The sequence below is a fragment of the Nannobrachium achirus genome (assembly GCF_963921795.1).
Source record: "Nannobrachium achirus genome assembly, chromosome: 18".
In the NCBI taxonomy this organism is placed as follows: domain Eukaryota; kingdom Metazoa; phylum Chordata; class Actinopteri; order Myctophiformes; family Myctophidae; genus Nannobrachium; species Nannobrachium achirus.
In genome coordinates, this window is record NC_137825.1 from 2836657 (window position 1) to 2851783 (window position 15127).

General features: G+C 49.5%; 1 protein-coding gene across 1 annotated transcript in view; it reads left to right on the forward strand.

Annotated features, from left to right (window-relative positions):
- LOC308302658 (glutamate receptor ionotropic, delta-1-like) overlaps positions 1-15127 on the forward strand; it is a gene marked incomplete at its 3' end in the record, with an annotated part of 243505 nt that overhangs the window by 176052 nt on the left and 52326 nt on the right. The window contains exons 5-7 of the mRNA XM_080746942.1: positions 12999-13052; positions 14162-14338; positions 14831-14992. Coding sequence (XP_080603068.1) covers positions 12999-13052; positions 14162-14338; positions 14831-14992 — 393 coding nt within the window. The remainder of the gene's footprint in view (positions 1-12998; positions 13053-14161; positions 14339-14830; positions 14993-15127) is intronic.

Below are 15127 nucleotides of genomic sequence, written 5' to 3' on the forward strand. Positions count from 1 at the left end.
CCCTAAGCAGAGGTGTTCTAAAGTCTCGCTGTATATTTTGGGGACTGCCCATAAGTCAGAGAGCTCATTAGTCAGAATGTAGTTAGGGTTAGGTTTTAGGCTTAAGGTTAGGTTTAGGCATAGTATTTTTCACCAGGTTAACATCACCAGATTCTGACTGATGATCTTTCTGACCAATGCCATGGCACCGTATATTTCACCAGAATGTGCATGTTAACAATTTTGCTGCCATTTTAAACATAGCTGTAGTAAGCAGCTGCCAAATTGTCCTTACCTTTTAACGTGGGCACGCGCACGCATCGTGCACAATCTGTGCGCGACTCATCTAGTAGACGTGTAGACTCGGTGACAGCTTTTGAATAAAAAAAAACCCATTGAAATAGACATCCGTTGCCACGCTGTATCCCTGCTTATCCGCCAGTGTTTACATGAAAAAACATTGAAAAAAGCCAGTTGTGCGCTATGGTAACACGTGGACACGTTCGCGCACAAAACGCACGATATGTGCGGGGATCATAATCCAGGCGTGTAGAGACTGGATCAAAGTTTCCAAACGCAAAAATCTGATTGAAAAACTAGCTTTCCATCGCCGAGTAGCTTCCTCTTCTGTTACAATGTAAACCAACGGAGGCGGGACTATGGCCCAGGCTCAGACCGGATACGGAAAGCTAGATCCGGTCCAGACCGGAAATGACCGGATACAGTTAGGGGGGCGGGCCTAAAGAGCCAGAATCAGCGAAAATCAGCGATAATACTTTTAATCCTTTCATAATGATTAAAGCTAATTAAACTTCCGGGATCGACGGGCATGGCACCGCGGTACAGCGGGAAATCTCCGGTTTCAATGGGGATCGCAGAGTATGAGTTAATGTCACAGTCATTGGCTTTCCTACGTCATTCTGACCAGGCCCCAGCATGGCTGCAAGCACTATAGCACAATATAATATGATGTGCATCATCTATTCAGAGAATACCATATGAAAGAAAATGTATGTTAAATGAACTCTGAGAGTGTACCATAGAGTTATAATAAGAATAGAGAGGACACCAGATATCCCCGCCCGTCCACTTGCATTGAGTTGCTTACCCAGCGCATGAGGCGTTTTCACCCCTCCTTCCGCGTAGTAAAACTGTGACGTAGAGGGGGCCTTTGTGACGCATTTTGCGTCATAGTTTGTGTTCATGGACGCACATTCATGAACGAGCACTTCCGGTATGAACGCGCGTTAATACAAAGAAGCCTAGATGCGCGTTCATGTTTCTGGCCCCAACTGCAGTACCTCGAAACGGCCACCATGTCCATTTGGTTTCAGGGCGCCCCCAGGGTTCTGGGGGCTTGGAGTGTACACATGGAACCAAATGGACCCTTACAGCTCTGTAACTCTGAGAGTGTACACATGGAACCAAATGGACCCTTACAGCTCTGTGACTCTGAGTGTGTACAAATGGAACCAAATGGACCCTTACAGCTCTGTGACTCTGAGAGTGTACACATGGAACCAAATGGACCCTTACAGCTCTGTAACTCTGAGAGTGTACACATGGAACCAAATGGACCCTTACAGCTCTGTAACTCTGAGTGTGTACAAATGGAACCAAATGGACCCTTACAGCTCTGTGACTCTGAGAGTGTACACATGGAACCAAATGGACCCTTACAGCTCTGTAACTCTGAGAGTGTACACATGGAACCAAATGGACCCTTACAGCTCTGTAACTCTGAGAGTGTACAAATGGAACCAAATGGACCCTTACAGCTCTGTAACTCTGAGAGTGTACACATGGAACCAAATGGACCCTTACAGCTCTGTAACTCTGAGTGTGTACAAATGGAACCAAATGGACCCTTACAGCTCTGTAACTGTGAGAGTGTACACATGGAACCAAATGGACCCTTACAGCTCTGTAACTGTGAGAGTGTACACATGGAACCAAATGGACCCTTACAGCTCTGTAACTGTGAGAGTGTAATAAACTTTTTGCGGCCCTTCGGGCCGCAAAAGTCTAGAGTTCAGGCCGCTGCGCGGCCCTCACCGCCATGTTGCGGCAGTGTGGTGTGTGTAATGGCCAAATATGTTTTTTTTGAGAAAAAAAAAAATTGAGAAAAAAATAATTTTGAGAAAAAAATTATTTTTGAGAAAAAAATTATTTTTGAGAAAAAAAAATTTGAGAAAAAAAAAATTTGTGAGAAAAAAAAAATTGTGAGAAAAAAAGATTTTTTGAGAAAAAAATTTTTTTGAGAAAAAACATTTTTTTGAGAAAAAAAATGTTTGAGAAAAAAAATCTTTTGAGAAAAAATACATTTTTGAAAAAGAAAATTTTTGAGAAAAAAAAATTAAAATAAAAAAATTGGGAAAAAAAAGTTCTGAAAAAAAAATGGTGATGCGATGACGTGGTGTATACGGATGTTACTGCGATTGAGGTGAAAGAGAAAAGTGGAAAGTTGTGAGCTAACTATTAGCCATTTTTGTGTGTGTGTGTGTGTGTGTGTGTGTGTGTGTGTGTGTGTTCTGGCTACGCCCCCCTCGGTTGAAATTGGATCCGCCGGTCCCATAGCTGGGAATACGAGCCAATCACCGGTCACCATGGCAACGGGGGGCCAATGATAGAGTTATGGGCGGTATTATTCCCTACGTTCTCCCTACATCTGATCTAGCTATGAGTTGAGGTGGAGGCGAAATGGGCGTGAATGGGCTTGGAAGTGGGATGTGGCTCTAAGAGGAATGTAATAGTAGATGGAACCAAATGGACCCTTACAGCTCCGTAACTGTGAGAGTGTACAAATGGAACCAAATGGACCCTTATGGGTCCGTAACTCTGAGAGTGTACAAATGGAACCAAATGGACCCTTACGGGTCTGTAACTGTGAGAGTGTACACATGGAACCAAATGGACCCTTACAGCTCTGTAACTCTGTGAGTGTACACATGGAACCAAATGGACCCTTACAGCTCTGTAACTCTGAGAGTGTACAAATGGAACCAAATGGACCCTTACGGGTCCGTAACTCTGAGAGTGTACAAATGGAACTGGACCCTTACAGGTCTGTAACTCTGAGAGTGTACAAATGGAACCAAATGGACCCTTACAGGTCTGTAACTACGGGTCCACAGACATACAGATTGCTCCATTGTACAGATGATTACCCACAGTGACATATAAAGGTAGAGCGCCTCCTGGTGCATACAGGATTCATCGCAGGACAGAGGGATTCTGCATCTCTTCCACGTGCGTCACAGAAACGGTATTCGGTAAGCCAATCAGAGGCGGGTCTTTACATACGCAGCCTCTAAGAACAGCAGAGCCGCGCAGGTCCCGGAAAAAGGCGCGCTGTGATTGGCCAGTAGTCATTTGACTGGCAGCGCTCAGCTGGTACACAAGCAGCCTCCAACTGACGCAGACAGACACGTGCACGCACGCACGCACGCACACACACACACACACACACACACACACACACACACACACACACAGGCATGCACACACACGCACGCACTCATGCACACACACACTCACGCACACACACAGGCATGCGCGCGTGCACGCACACACACGTACGGTCACACGGATGGACGCACACCCATGCCCGCGCCAGGCTGTCATGCTAGTTTATGATGTGTCAATGAAAATGACATCAGAGTTCTCCTCCACTGAACAGATGTTGCATTGTGTTCAGCTTATCAAGGTGACTGTGTGTGTGTGTGTGTGTGTGTGTGTGCGTGTGCGTGTGCGTGTGCGTGTGCGTGTGCGGGTGCGGGTGCGGGTGCGTGCGTGCGTGCGTGCGTGCGTGCGTGCGTGCGTGCGTGCGTGCGTGCATTGGGGAGAGAGAGAGACTGAATGATGAATGTTTAGTGAGAGAAATGAACAACAGCAACTGAATGATATATGACATTCTCTGTGTGTACGTGTGCATGTGTGCGTGGGCATGTGTGTGTGTGTGTGTGTGTGTGTGTGTGTGTGTGTGTGTGTGTGTGTGTGTGTGTGTGTGTGTGCTATTTCAATTCCATTTGGAGAAAATGCTGCTATTATTCTTGAAGTGTTTCAAACCAAGTGACTGCAAGACCTCTGACCAATCATTGCTCTTTGATCCAAGACCTCTGACCAATCACTGCTCTTTGATCCAAGACCTCTGACCAATCAGTGCTCTTTGACCATCATGGTAAAACATGCTCTCTCGTGCCAATAATGCTCCAAACATCACGTGTTCAGATTAGACTTCTCAAAAGGCCTGAAAATGAAGGCCCGGCCCTAACTGGGCCCTAACTGGGCCCTAACCCGGCCCTAACCCGGCCCTAACTGGGCCCTAAGTGGGCCCTAACTGGGCCCTAAGTGGGCCCTAACCGGGCCTGCCTTCGTGCCCGGCTCGGCCCGAATAATCAGCAGATATTTTAGGCCCTACCTGTCCCGAAAACTTCGGGTCGTGTAGGGTCTGGTTCGGGCAGAATTTGAGAACTCTAGTTTAGATCAGGGGGAGAGTTCCGCCGATTTAAAATGAGCCCAATACGGAAGTAAAACTTCCTATGATTGGCCGCTAGTTGCGCTGTTTTCCCCCTGGCCGGTTGCAAAAAAATGGTCCACGTCACATTCATATAAACCAGTATGCGCACGCCGGTCGGCACCAAATGAACCCCACCGTTCATAGGGTGCAATGGATGGCACTCGTGTTTAAAAATGCATTCCATCAAACTTTCAGATGCCGTTTTTCTCCCAGTGTGGAGGAAGAATGCTTAGGATTTTTACTGTAAATTCTCACTCTTGAAATATATAATCCTTAGTTTCTGTTGATTGTAAACAATAATAGCGATTCAAAACAGTTGTCCTTCAAACCCCACCTCTATTCACCGTCATCAGAACAGAGGGAGCGCTCCTCATGATCACCCACCCGATCCACTGGATCACCAGAGCGTCTACTGCTCGCCCAGCTGCAGTCCATGAAGCCTAATTATGCTCCGCCCTGGACGGTCCTGCGACGGTGTCGCGCGCAGAGCCGCAGACCTCCAAGCTCAGAAGGGTTGCATTGGTGACGCGATGTGAGTTTGTATATCAGCTACTCTTGACGTGGAACACCGTTGCGCAATGAAGTATATATGTCTCGATAAGGGCGCACCCATGGGAGCACCTCACTAGCACACAAGAGGAGGTTGAATAACCAGTGCTCCCCAAAACAACAGGTTTGGGGATCTGTTGGGAATTGATTACATGATACAGTCAGCTGTGCATTGAGTCTCAATGTTTGTAAACAAATAATTGGTCTATTGGATCCCATTCATTTTCCCCTTTTGTGGTCTAACCTTAATTAACATTTTCATGAATACTTTATGGTTCCTATCGCTAGTTAAAAATTGCCTTTCAATCACGATGATATGCGTTTTGTGAAAATAAGGTCCCATTTATGTTAAAATTGATGATAAAGTTGCGGGGGGCGTGGCCAACTAAACTGATACCAGCCGGCTGTGTACTTCTTTGTGTGCTGTATTTCGGGAGGCTCCGACCACATTCTCCCATGTATCCCTGCGGTTGCACGTGATCCGTTGGCAGCCAATAGCATCCTCTGGTTGCATTTCAATCTATGATGGCAACACCCATGCCAATGGCTTCGCTTTGTCCATATCTTTTATACAGTCTATGGTTTAGATAGTGAGACAGCCTGGTGGACAGTGTTGGGTCATTCCAAAGACAAAACAACTCCTACCTCTGGGTTATGGGGTGTAAATTAACTAAGTACATTTACTTAAAGGTGTATTCAGTGATAATGAAAGTGGCCGGGGGTCATCTTGTCCCTTACTGGCCTTACATCGAGGAAATGTTTAGTTTTGTATAGATTTTTTACACCATTTTAATGTTCTTGTTTTGTTCATTTGACTTTGGCTCGCAACACGGGCCATGGTGGAAGTCCTTATATGGTCAGCACACATTCTAGCGAGGGGAATGAATGGAAAATGTACCAATTATATTTTTATTTGAATGAAATACAATCACTGAATATACCTTTAAATACTGTACATAAGTACAACTTTGAGGTACCTGTATTTTACTTGAGTATTTCCAGTTTCCAATACTTTTACTTCTACTCCACTACATCTCGGATCCAAATATTGTACTTTTACTCCACTACATTAATTTGAAAGCTTTAGTTACTAGTTACTTTGCAGATATACATTACAAGCCCTATTTCACACCTAGGCTATCTGAAAATAGCAGATCTACCAGCTCACAACGTGTCGCATTGTGAGCTTGTAGATCAGCTATTTTCAAACATTCTGTACTTAATAATTTTGGTACTTTAAGTACATTTTGATGGCAACAAGTTCATACTGTTACACAAGTACATTTTATTTGTAACCGAGTATTTCTACATATTGATACTTTTACGTTAAGTCAAACATGCGACTACTTTTTCCACCTCTGCCTCTGAGTTGGGTGGAAAAACCTCCAATCTCCTCTCATGCACAGTCACGCACACGCACGCACGCACGCACGCACGCACGCACGCACGCACGCACGCACGCACGCACGCACGCACGCACGCACGCACGCACGCACACACACACACACACACACACACGCACACACACACAGGCTCTACAGTGAATGCGTCACGGTTCGATGAGTATTTCCTTTGAACAGCTGTTGTACAAGACTTCATTATACACACGGACACACTGTGGCTCTGAATACTAATGGTTACACACACACACACACACACACACACACACACACACACACACACACACACACACACACACACACACACACACACACACACACACACACACACACACACAACACGCATGCATGCACGTACGCACGTGCACGCTGCAGACCATGTTAGGACCTAATGGAAGGTTGTAACTCCATTTAACTTTTAACAGAACTTTACACAAGGGGAGGGGGAGAGGAGAGGAGAGGAGAGGAGAGGAGAGGAGAGGAGAGGAGAGGAGAGGAGAGGAGAGGAGATAGGTGTCTGTATTCGAAGAATGTTTGCATGTTCATTTTAAAAAGTGGATTATTGATGGATGGCTTTACAGATATAGAGCTGTTCTGTACAGTCTTTGGTTCCACTGTAGTCTCTGAGTTAGGATTTGATAGTGTATAAACTACTGCACAGATAGAAAATGGTATCAAATCCTGGGTGGTGCATTGGTCTAATGAATCTCCTTGACATTAACATGTTTTAGAACTAGAGTAGGATGGGCCTGCACAGCACTCCAGTGTGAGCTCGGATCATGTAAAAAAAACTAACAAAAATTGTGTCTCCCCAAAAAGAAACAAATAAATTCAATGAAATGTGGTGTGAGAGTGCAGTCCATCATCTAGCCTGCTTCCACACCATAGACCCCGCCCACTCTCAGAGTGGACTCTTTCTCTGGTCTGGAGCTGAGTACATGAATCAGCATTTATTTTCGGCTGCTCCAATGAGCGCGGGGGGTGGGGGTGGGTCTAACGAATATACAATCCGCACAGCAGCTGAAACGATTCAAACGAAGTTCACACACCACCAGGCAGGCTGAGGAAGGCACACACACACACACACACACACACACACACGCGCGCGCAGATTTCACCAAGCTGTTAATGTTGATTACATGTTTCTGGTCGCAGTTCTGTGTGGAAGCAGTCACTGGCACAGACAGAGACACACACACAATCACACACACACTCCGCGACTGTGCGTCACGTCCACCGTGCGTCTCGATCACCGTGCGTCTCGATCAAAAAGTCCCGCAAAAAGGTCCCCCCCTGTAAATCGCTCAGAATAGGGCACAGTTTCAGACTACTGCGTGAGCTGAGTCTGAGATCAGGCTAGCTTGCATCTCCTTCCTTTGTGGCATCAAGCTCTGCACTGTCTACGTAGGTGGTGCACCTCCTAGTGGCTACACTGGGACACTGCAGTGTGTCTATGGAGGTTGTGCACCTCCTAGTGGCTACACTGGGACACTGCAGTGTGTCTACGTAGATGTAGCACCTCTTTCCCCTCCTGGCCAAAGCCCCCAGAACCACGCTAGAAAGTTGAAGCGGCCAGCCCCTACTGGCCAAAGCTGGAACAGCAGGTGGGGTGAACTACATGCACGAGCATAAGAGCGCACCGCTGGGATGCCCAACGCAACGCCCAGCCAGCCTCATCCTCCTCACCCTGACCACGTCTGTGACTGCTGGCGACCCCCTGGACCCCCTGGACCCCCTGGACCCCACGGACCCCCTGGACCCCCTGGACCCCCTGGACCCCTGGGCCCGTAGATCTTCAGACCCTGTCAGTGACCCCCATGTCCACGGGCCAGTAGAAGTTCTCTTCCTTTTCTCTGATGTATCCGACCGAGACTGGATCATCTGCAGGTTGGAGGTTGGTAGATGGTGATGGGATGTGATCTCTGTGGCAGAGCGAGGTCACCTGACTAGAACCAAGATCACTGTTCATCATCAGCTTCGGCCACTCGCCACGACTTGGTTGATAGAATCCAACACTTCCTTGTCTATGGACGCGTACTTCACAACCTCCGGCGTCACTCCGTCCTCCTTGCATCTTTGTTGTACTTGTAGCCTCTGCCCTCTGGTCCTCATCCGTGGTGAACGGTCCGTCTGGTGTGGGAAGCTCATGGAAGACGGGCAATCGGATCATCCTTCTTCCTCAATTGAAGGAGGATTTCCTTTGAGCTTCTGGAAGTGCTTGTACCACTCGTTCCTCTGCACCTTCTGAGAAATTCTTCTGCCGGAGTTGTCATTGATGTTCTTCCAGCTCACCAGGAGTTGTCATTGATGTTCTTCCAGCTCACCAGGAGTTGTCATTGATGTTCTTCCAGCTCACCAGGAGTTGTCATTGATGTTCTTCCAGCTCACCAGGAGTTGTCATTGATGTTCTTCCAGCTCACCAGGAGTTGTCATTGATGTTCTTCCAGCTCACCAGGAGTTGTCATTGATGTTCTTCCAGCTCACCAGGAGTTGTCATTGATGTTCTTCCAGCTCACCAGGAGTTGTCATTGGTGTTCTTCCAGCTCACCAGGAGTTGTCATTGATGTTCTTCCAGCTCACCAGGAGTTGTCATTGATGTTCTTCCAGCTCACCAGATTCAGTCTGCTTCCAGTTTAGCTCCTGATGCTCCTGCGGCAGAACTCCATCCATCCTTCCTTCTTCAACCGCTTATCCGGAATCGGGTCACGGGGGTAACGGCTCCAAAAGAGATATCTGGCGGTCCCTCTCCTGAGCAACCTTATCCACTTCCTCCTGGGAGTATACAGAGGCGTTCCCAGGCCGGTGTGGAGATGTAATCCCTAAATCTGGTCTTTGGTCTGCCAGGGGGTCTCCTCCCAGTGGGACGTGCACCGAGGACCAGGGGGTCTCCTCCCAGTGGGACGTGCACCGAGGATCAGGGGGTCTCCTCCCAGTGGGACGTGCACCGAGGACCTCCCTAGGGAGACGTAGGAGCAAGTATACTCCTCCCTCAGAGCCTTATAGAGTAAGTCCATTGAGTTCAATGGGGGAGTGGTGCTGGCTGGAGGATTGGTCACATGACAATCTGGCCACCCAGACAATAAATAGACAACCTTCTTTCCTCCTTGCTTTGGGAACTTTCCGGAGACATGTCTTCAGCTGCTTGCTTGCCGGTTTGCTTCAGCGGAGCTTCACTTCTCTCAATGGGAATTAAATAAAATAAATCACAAAACAGACAAAAACAAAAAGTCTTCCTTTTGTCCCGTTGTGTTGTCAGTCATCTGCTGCTGTTGTTGTTGTTGTTGTCCATGGTCGTCATGGCCGCCAGTTCCCAGCGGATGTTGTGCGGCAGCCCCGCCTGCTTCAGGCCGTGCTGGATGACGGCTATCTTGGATAGCGTCTTCAGACTAGGACTAAGGTCCAGGATGTGGAGGTCGTCGGCGGACGTGGTTGCCTTGTAGCCGCCGAACAGCACCACGCGGTCGCCCACGGCGCAGCAGCACATGCTGGGCCTCCAGCTCGGCCCTTTGCCCTTGGGCTCCACCGCCTTCCAGGAGAAGGCCTTGAGGTCGAACCTCCACATGTCGTGGAAGTCCAGGTTGGTCCCGTTGCGCCCGCCGAACACGTACATCTCGTCGTTGTGGGTGAAGACGGCGTGGCCCTCGCGGCCCTCGGGCAGACGCTGCTGCAGGGAGGAGGAGGTGGTGGGCGTGTTGAGCCAGCTGTTGGTCTCCGTGTCGAACACCCTGATGACGTTGCTGTGGCCCCACTGGCCGCCGCCTCCACCCCCGAACTCCAGCATCCTCGTCCCGACGATGGTGGCCGAGTGGCTCTTGGAGACGGGCGGCGGCGTTCCCCTGGCGTTGACCAGCGTCCACGCCATGCTGTCCGTGTCCAGCCGGTAGACGTCGGTGAAGCCCGTGGTTCGGTTGCAGCCGCCGTACACGTACAGGGCGCGGCCCAGCACGCAGGCCGAGTGCTGGTAGCGCGCCTCGGGCACGGCGCCGGACACCTTGGGCCGGAACCAGCGGTGGGCGTCCACGTCGAAGGCGTACAGCGTGTCGTAGTACTCCTTGGTGTAGTAGTTGTAGCCGCCCCAGATGTAGGCCACGCCCTCGGCCAGCGAGGCCGTGTGGCCCCAGCGCCGCGACGGCACTTCGCGGGGCCGCTCGCCGCGCCCCCCCGCCACCGGCGGCAGCTTCATCCAGCGCAGCGACACCGTGTTGAACACGTGCACGTTGACGCCGTCCGTGGGCGTGACGAACTGGCCCGTGTTGTACATGTAGGCCATGCCCATGACCGTGTGGCCGCCGAACGCGTACACCTTGGTGCCCACGGCCACCGTGGCGTGCTCGGCTCGGTCGGGCCCTCCTTTCAGGTGCACCGTCCAGCGCAGCATGTCTTACAGTCTCTCTCTCTCTCTCAACCTCTTTACCAAGAAGTTATTCTCACCAGCTTCTCTCTCTCATAGAAACCATCTCTCGATCTTGTGGCGCGCCGCCGTCTTATATAGGGGAGAGATGGGAGTTCTGGTGTGACGTCACCCTAGACTGGAGCGGAGGGGAAAAAAGGGGCCCATTGGTTTAGTGAAGAAATGGCTGTGAGTGCAAGAAGAGATGGTGTGCTATTTATTGGTGTGAAGGGGAACAAGGGCCGGGCCTTCACTCAGAACAACAGAAAAGCTTACCCTGCTTTTTCATTTATACAGTATATCTAATATATGTTTGAGCAGTGCTCCTGGAAGGGGCTAAGCTCCAACAACTGACCTACAGGTTTGTGCATCTATAGTTTGGATGCCTCCAGGACATTCCTCCCTAGAGAGGTCCTTGCTGCATGTCTCCACTGGAAGGAGACCCCCAGGTAGACCAAGGACCAGATGGATTATATCTCCACTAGGAGGAGACCCCCTGGTAGACCAAGGACCAGATGGATTATATCTCCTCTAGGATGTGGTGAGTGTTGGGATGTGGGAGTTCAGACTGCTCCAGACCGTACTGAATAACTGTTAGCTTGCATAACGTCTTCAGACTAGGACTTACGTCTAAGATTGAAGACGAGCGCATTCATGCTGTCTGTCTCTGTGTCACGCGTCCTGCCATTGGATCGGTTTTGCATCGGTGGTCCCCGGGAATTCCCCGTGAGCAGCCCCGTTGGGGTGGTCATTTGGTCGTTTGACTCATTTCTGCAGTTTTGGCGGCGGCGCCACGGGGTCCCTGGGGGTTCCTGGCATGGATAGGGGAAACGGTGGCGGAGATATGTAGGGCAAAAGTGTGACGTGACGTGACAGACGGACAGACAGATGGACGGAGGGACTGACAGCCGGTGGAGGTGTTGATAGTAACTGCGACCTGACGGTCGCAATAATCTTTTTCTGGGTCTGATTGGCCCCCGTCCCTAGCCTGACATTCAGCCTGAATTGACATTTCGTTTCACTTCATTATTCAGTCTGAGGTCGCTCCCACCCAGGGCGATTGCTGGGATGGGCGTTGCCAAAAAGAGGCAGTCTTCAGTGATTGGTTCACCGTCTGACCAACACATGACATAGTGTTGTTATGTGTGCCTGGCTGGCTAGTGGCTAGCCTGTTGCTTGCTAGTGCTACTTGCTAACCAAAGAAACAGGCAGAATAGGAGCACTACGAACTAGTAATCAAACACAACATAACATGTTGTGTTTCATAGCAAGATCGATACGATCGCATTTTACCGCAATTTAGTGCATTTTACCGCGACGCGATGCACGGTATGGTACGGCGGCGGCGCTGGTTTACTTGGAAACGCACATGAGTTCTGGGAAACCCCCACCCACGCTGATCACAAGACGTTGATTCACGACGCTGATTCGCCGTACGGATTTTCGAACGAGGCAGGCCTCTTCAATGAGAGCAATTCTAGACCCCTGAATCGCCGAAACAAAACATTCTAAGGGGTGTGGCTAGCGATTCAGGGTCTGGAACTAGGCTACCCCGTCCCGTCACAAACGAAACGTTTGGATGTTTCTCATTGACCAAAACTGGGTCACAAAAGAGAGGTCCACATTTGATTGGCCATCCGGTTGCAAATATAACATATCTGGGATTTGATTGGCCCAAGCTTTGCGCGACGTAGTGTTCTGGTCAGCTGTACTTTACACGTTGTTACTTGGACAGGAAGAGCACACACACACACACGCATTCACGGGCCTCTCCAAGGTAGACAACATTATTAAAAGGGGGAAAAAAAGATGTGATATAGTCTACTTACCAGCGAGTGAAAATGCCTGTGTTATAATGGGGGCGGACAGGGCTGAAGAGGAATGAGAACAGGCTCCAGTAAGCTAGGCTAAGCTAGCTTTCCACCATAGAGTAAATAGGCTTTCCACGCTTACAATGGGAGTCGACGTAAGTGTCATAACTCTCTCTCTAGGGGTCTGACCTTGGCTACAGGAGAAAGAAAATAAAAAGTACTTCTTAAAATTAATGCATGATATACTCTCTGTCTTTCCTGCATCCAACAGCTTTTCACGATATTATGTCATAAAATGTTATCTCTCTCTCTCTCTCTCTCTCTCTCTCTCTCTCTCTCTCCCCCACCAGGCAGTGGAGACCAACCTGGCTTCTAAGGACAGCCACTGGGTGTTTGTGAATGAGGTAACATATACGCACGCGCACACACACACACACACACACACACACACACACACACACACACACACACACACACACACACACACACACACACACACACACACACACACACCCACACACACACACACACACACACACACACACACATCATGCACGCGCACGCACACACAACTCATAGCAAAGAATTCAAAAATCAGAGTCAGATTAGCCATAATAGTCTGTTGCATGTGTCTTTCATCACCTCTGTCACTTTGTGCGTGTGTGTGTGTGTGTGTGTGTGTGTGTGTGTGTGTGTGTGTGTGTGTGTGTGTGTGTGTGTGTGTGTGTGTGTGTGTGTGTGTGTGTGTGTGTGTGTGTAAATATAACTAAGCTATGCTGACCAAAACTGCGACTAAATATACTGTCAATGTTGTCAAAAAACAAACAAAAAAACAACAACTCTAGACTAAAATGTCAGGACTAGAGAAGAGATCCAGTAGAACTAAAAGACAAGTCATTTTGTGTTTGGTTGCGCTCGGGTGTCGCGCTCTGAAAATAGCAGATCTACAAGCTACACAACGCGTCGCACTGACTCCTACACCAAACCTCTTAGCCGAAAATAGCCGATCTACAAGTAGATGGACGGTCTATTTTCAGATAAAGTTCCCCCAGGATAAGGATGCTAGGGTTCAAGTGGAGGATGTAAAAAGATGATTCTATTGTAGCGTGACCGGGAATCGAACCCGGGCTGCTACCATAACAGTACGATACCAGTCAGTCAAAGAACCAGGCTCGTTAGTGAGCAGCAACACAGTGCGCTAGGAGCCTACACTATCACACAAAGATTTGGCGCACCTCATGGATAGGCATAGAACAGAGAAAAGGAGCTCTAAAGATCCTGGATTGCATTGGAGTGGACGGCAACTATCGGCGGCGCGACGCTCTCGCGGGCCGATGTAAACAAATCGCGGCCGGCGGCCAGCTCGAGAATTTAGCCTGGTGCTTCGGTAAGGCCTCTGGGTGTTTAAATAATTTTATATAAAAAGCCGAACTAGTTCGGGATCCGCACCCCGGACGATAAAAAGGACGAAATAAAGCTGAACTAACTAACTCTTTCAATGTACTCTCTCCAGGAGATCAGTGACTCGGAGATCCTGGAGCTTACCCACAGTGCACTGGGGCGCATGACTGTGATTCGTCAGATCTTCCCGCTGTGGCGAGATGGGGGCGGGGCTCACTGTTCCAGACACAAGCACCGCTTCTCCTCGCTGCTCTGCGACCCGCTGGAGGGATACCTACACAACCTGGAGGTAAGGAGATACCTACAGAGATATCTACAGAGATATCTACAGAGATATCTACAGAGATATCTACAGAGATATCTACACATCGTGGAGGTAAGGAGATATCTACAGAGATACCTACAGAGATATCTACAGAGATATCTACAGAGATATCTACAGAGATATCTACACATCGTGGAGGTAAGGAGATATCTACAGAGATACCTACAGAGATATCTACACAACTGTACTGTAGCTACTGTACCAGGCTACCGCGGTAGGCCTACTCCCTCATAGACATGTATTCTGTCTGTCTCTCTGTCAGGTGTCTCACCTCTACCTGTCTGTCTGTCTACCAGGTGTCTCACTTCTACCTGTCTGTCTCTCTACCAGGTGTCTCACCTCTACCTGTCTGTCTGTCTACCAGGTGTCTCACCTCTACCTGTCTGTCTGTCTGTCTACCAGGTGTCTCACCTCTACCTGTCTGTCTGTCTGTCTGTCTGTCTGTCTGTCTGCCAGGTGTCTCACCTCTACCTGTACGACAGCGTCTTGCTGCTGGCCGACGCCTTCTACAGGAAGCTGTCCGACAGGAAGTGGCACAGCATGGCCAGCCTGAACTGCATCAGGAAGTCCACCAAGCCTTGGAACGGAGGATGGTCCATGCTGGACGCCATCATGAAGGTACTGGAACATCTCAGAGTGTGGTGGGGCGGGGGGGGTCCATGGGGGAGTCCATGGGGGGTCCATGGGGGGGTCCATGGGGGGGGTCCATGGGGGTCCGGGGGGGTCCAGGGGGGGTCCATGGGGGGGTCCAGG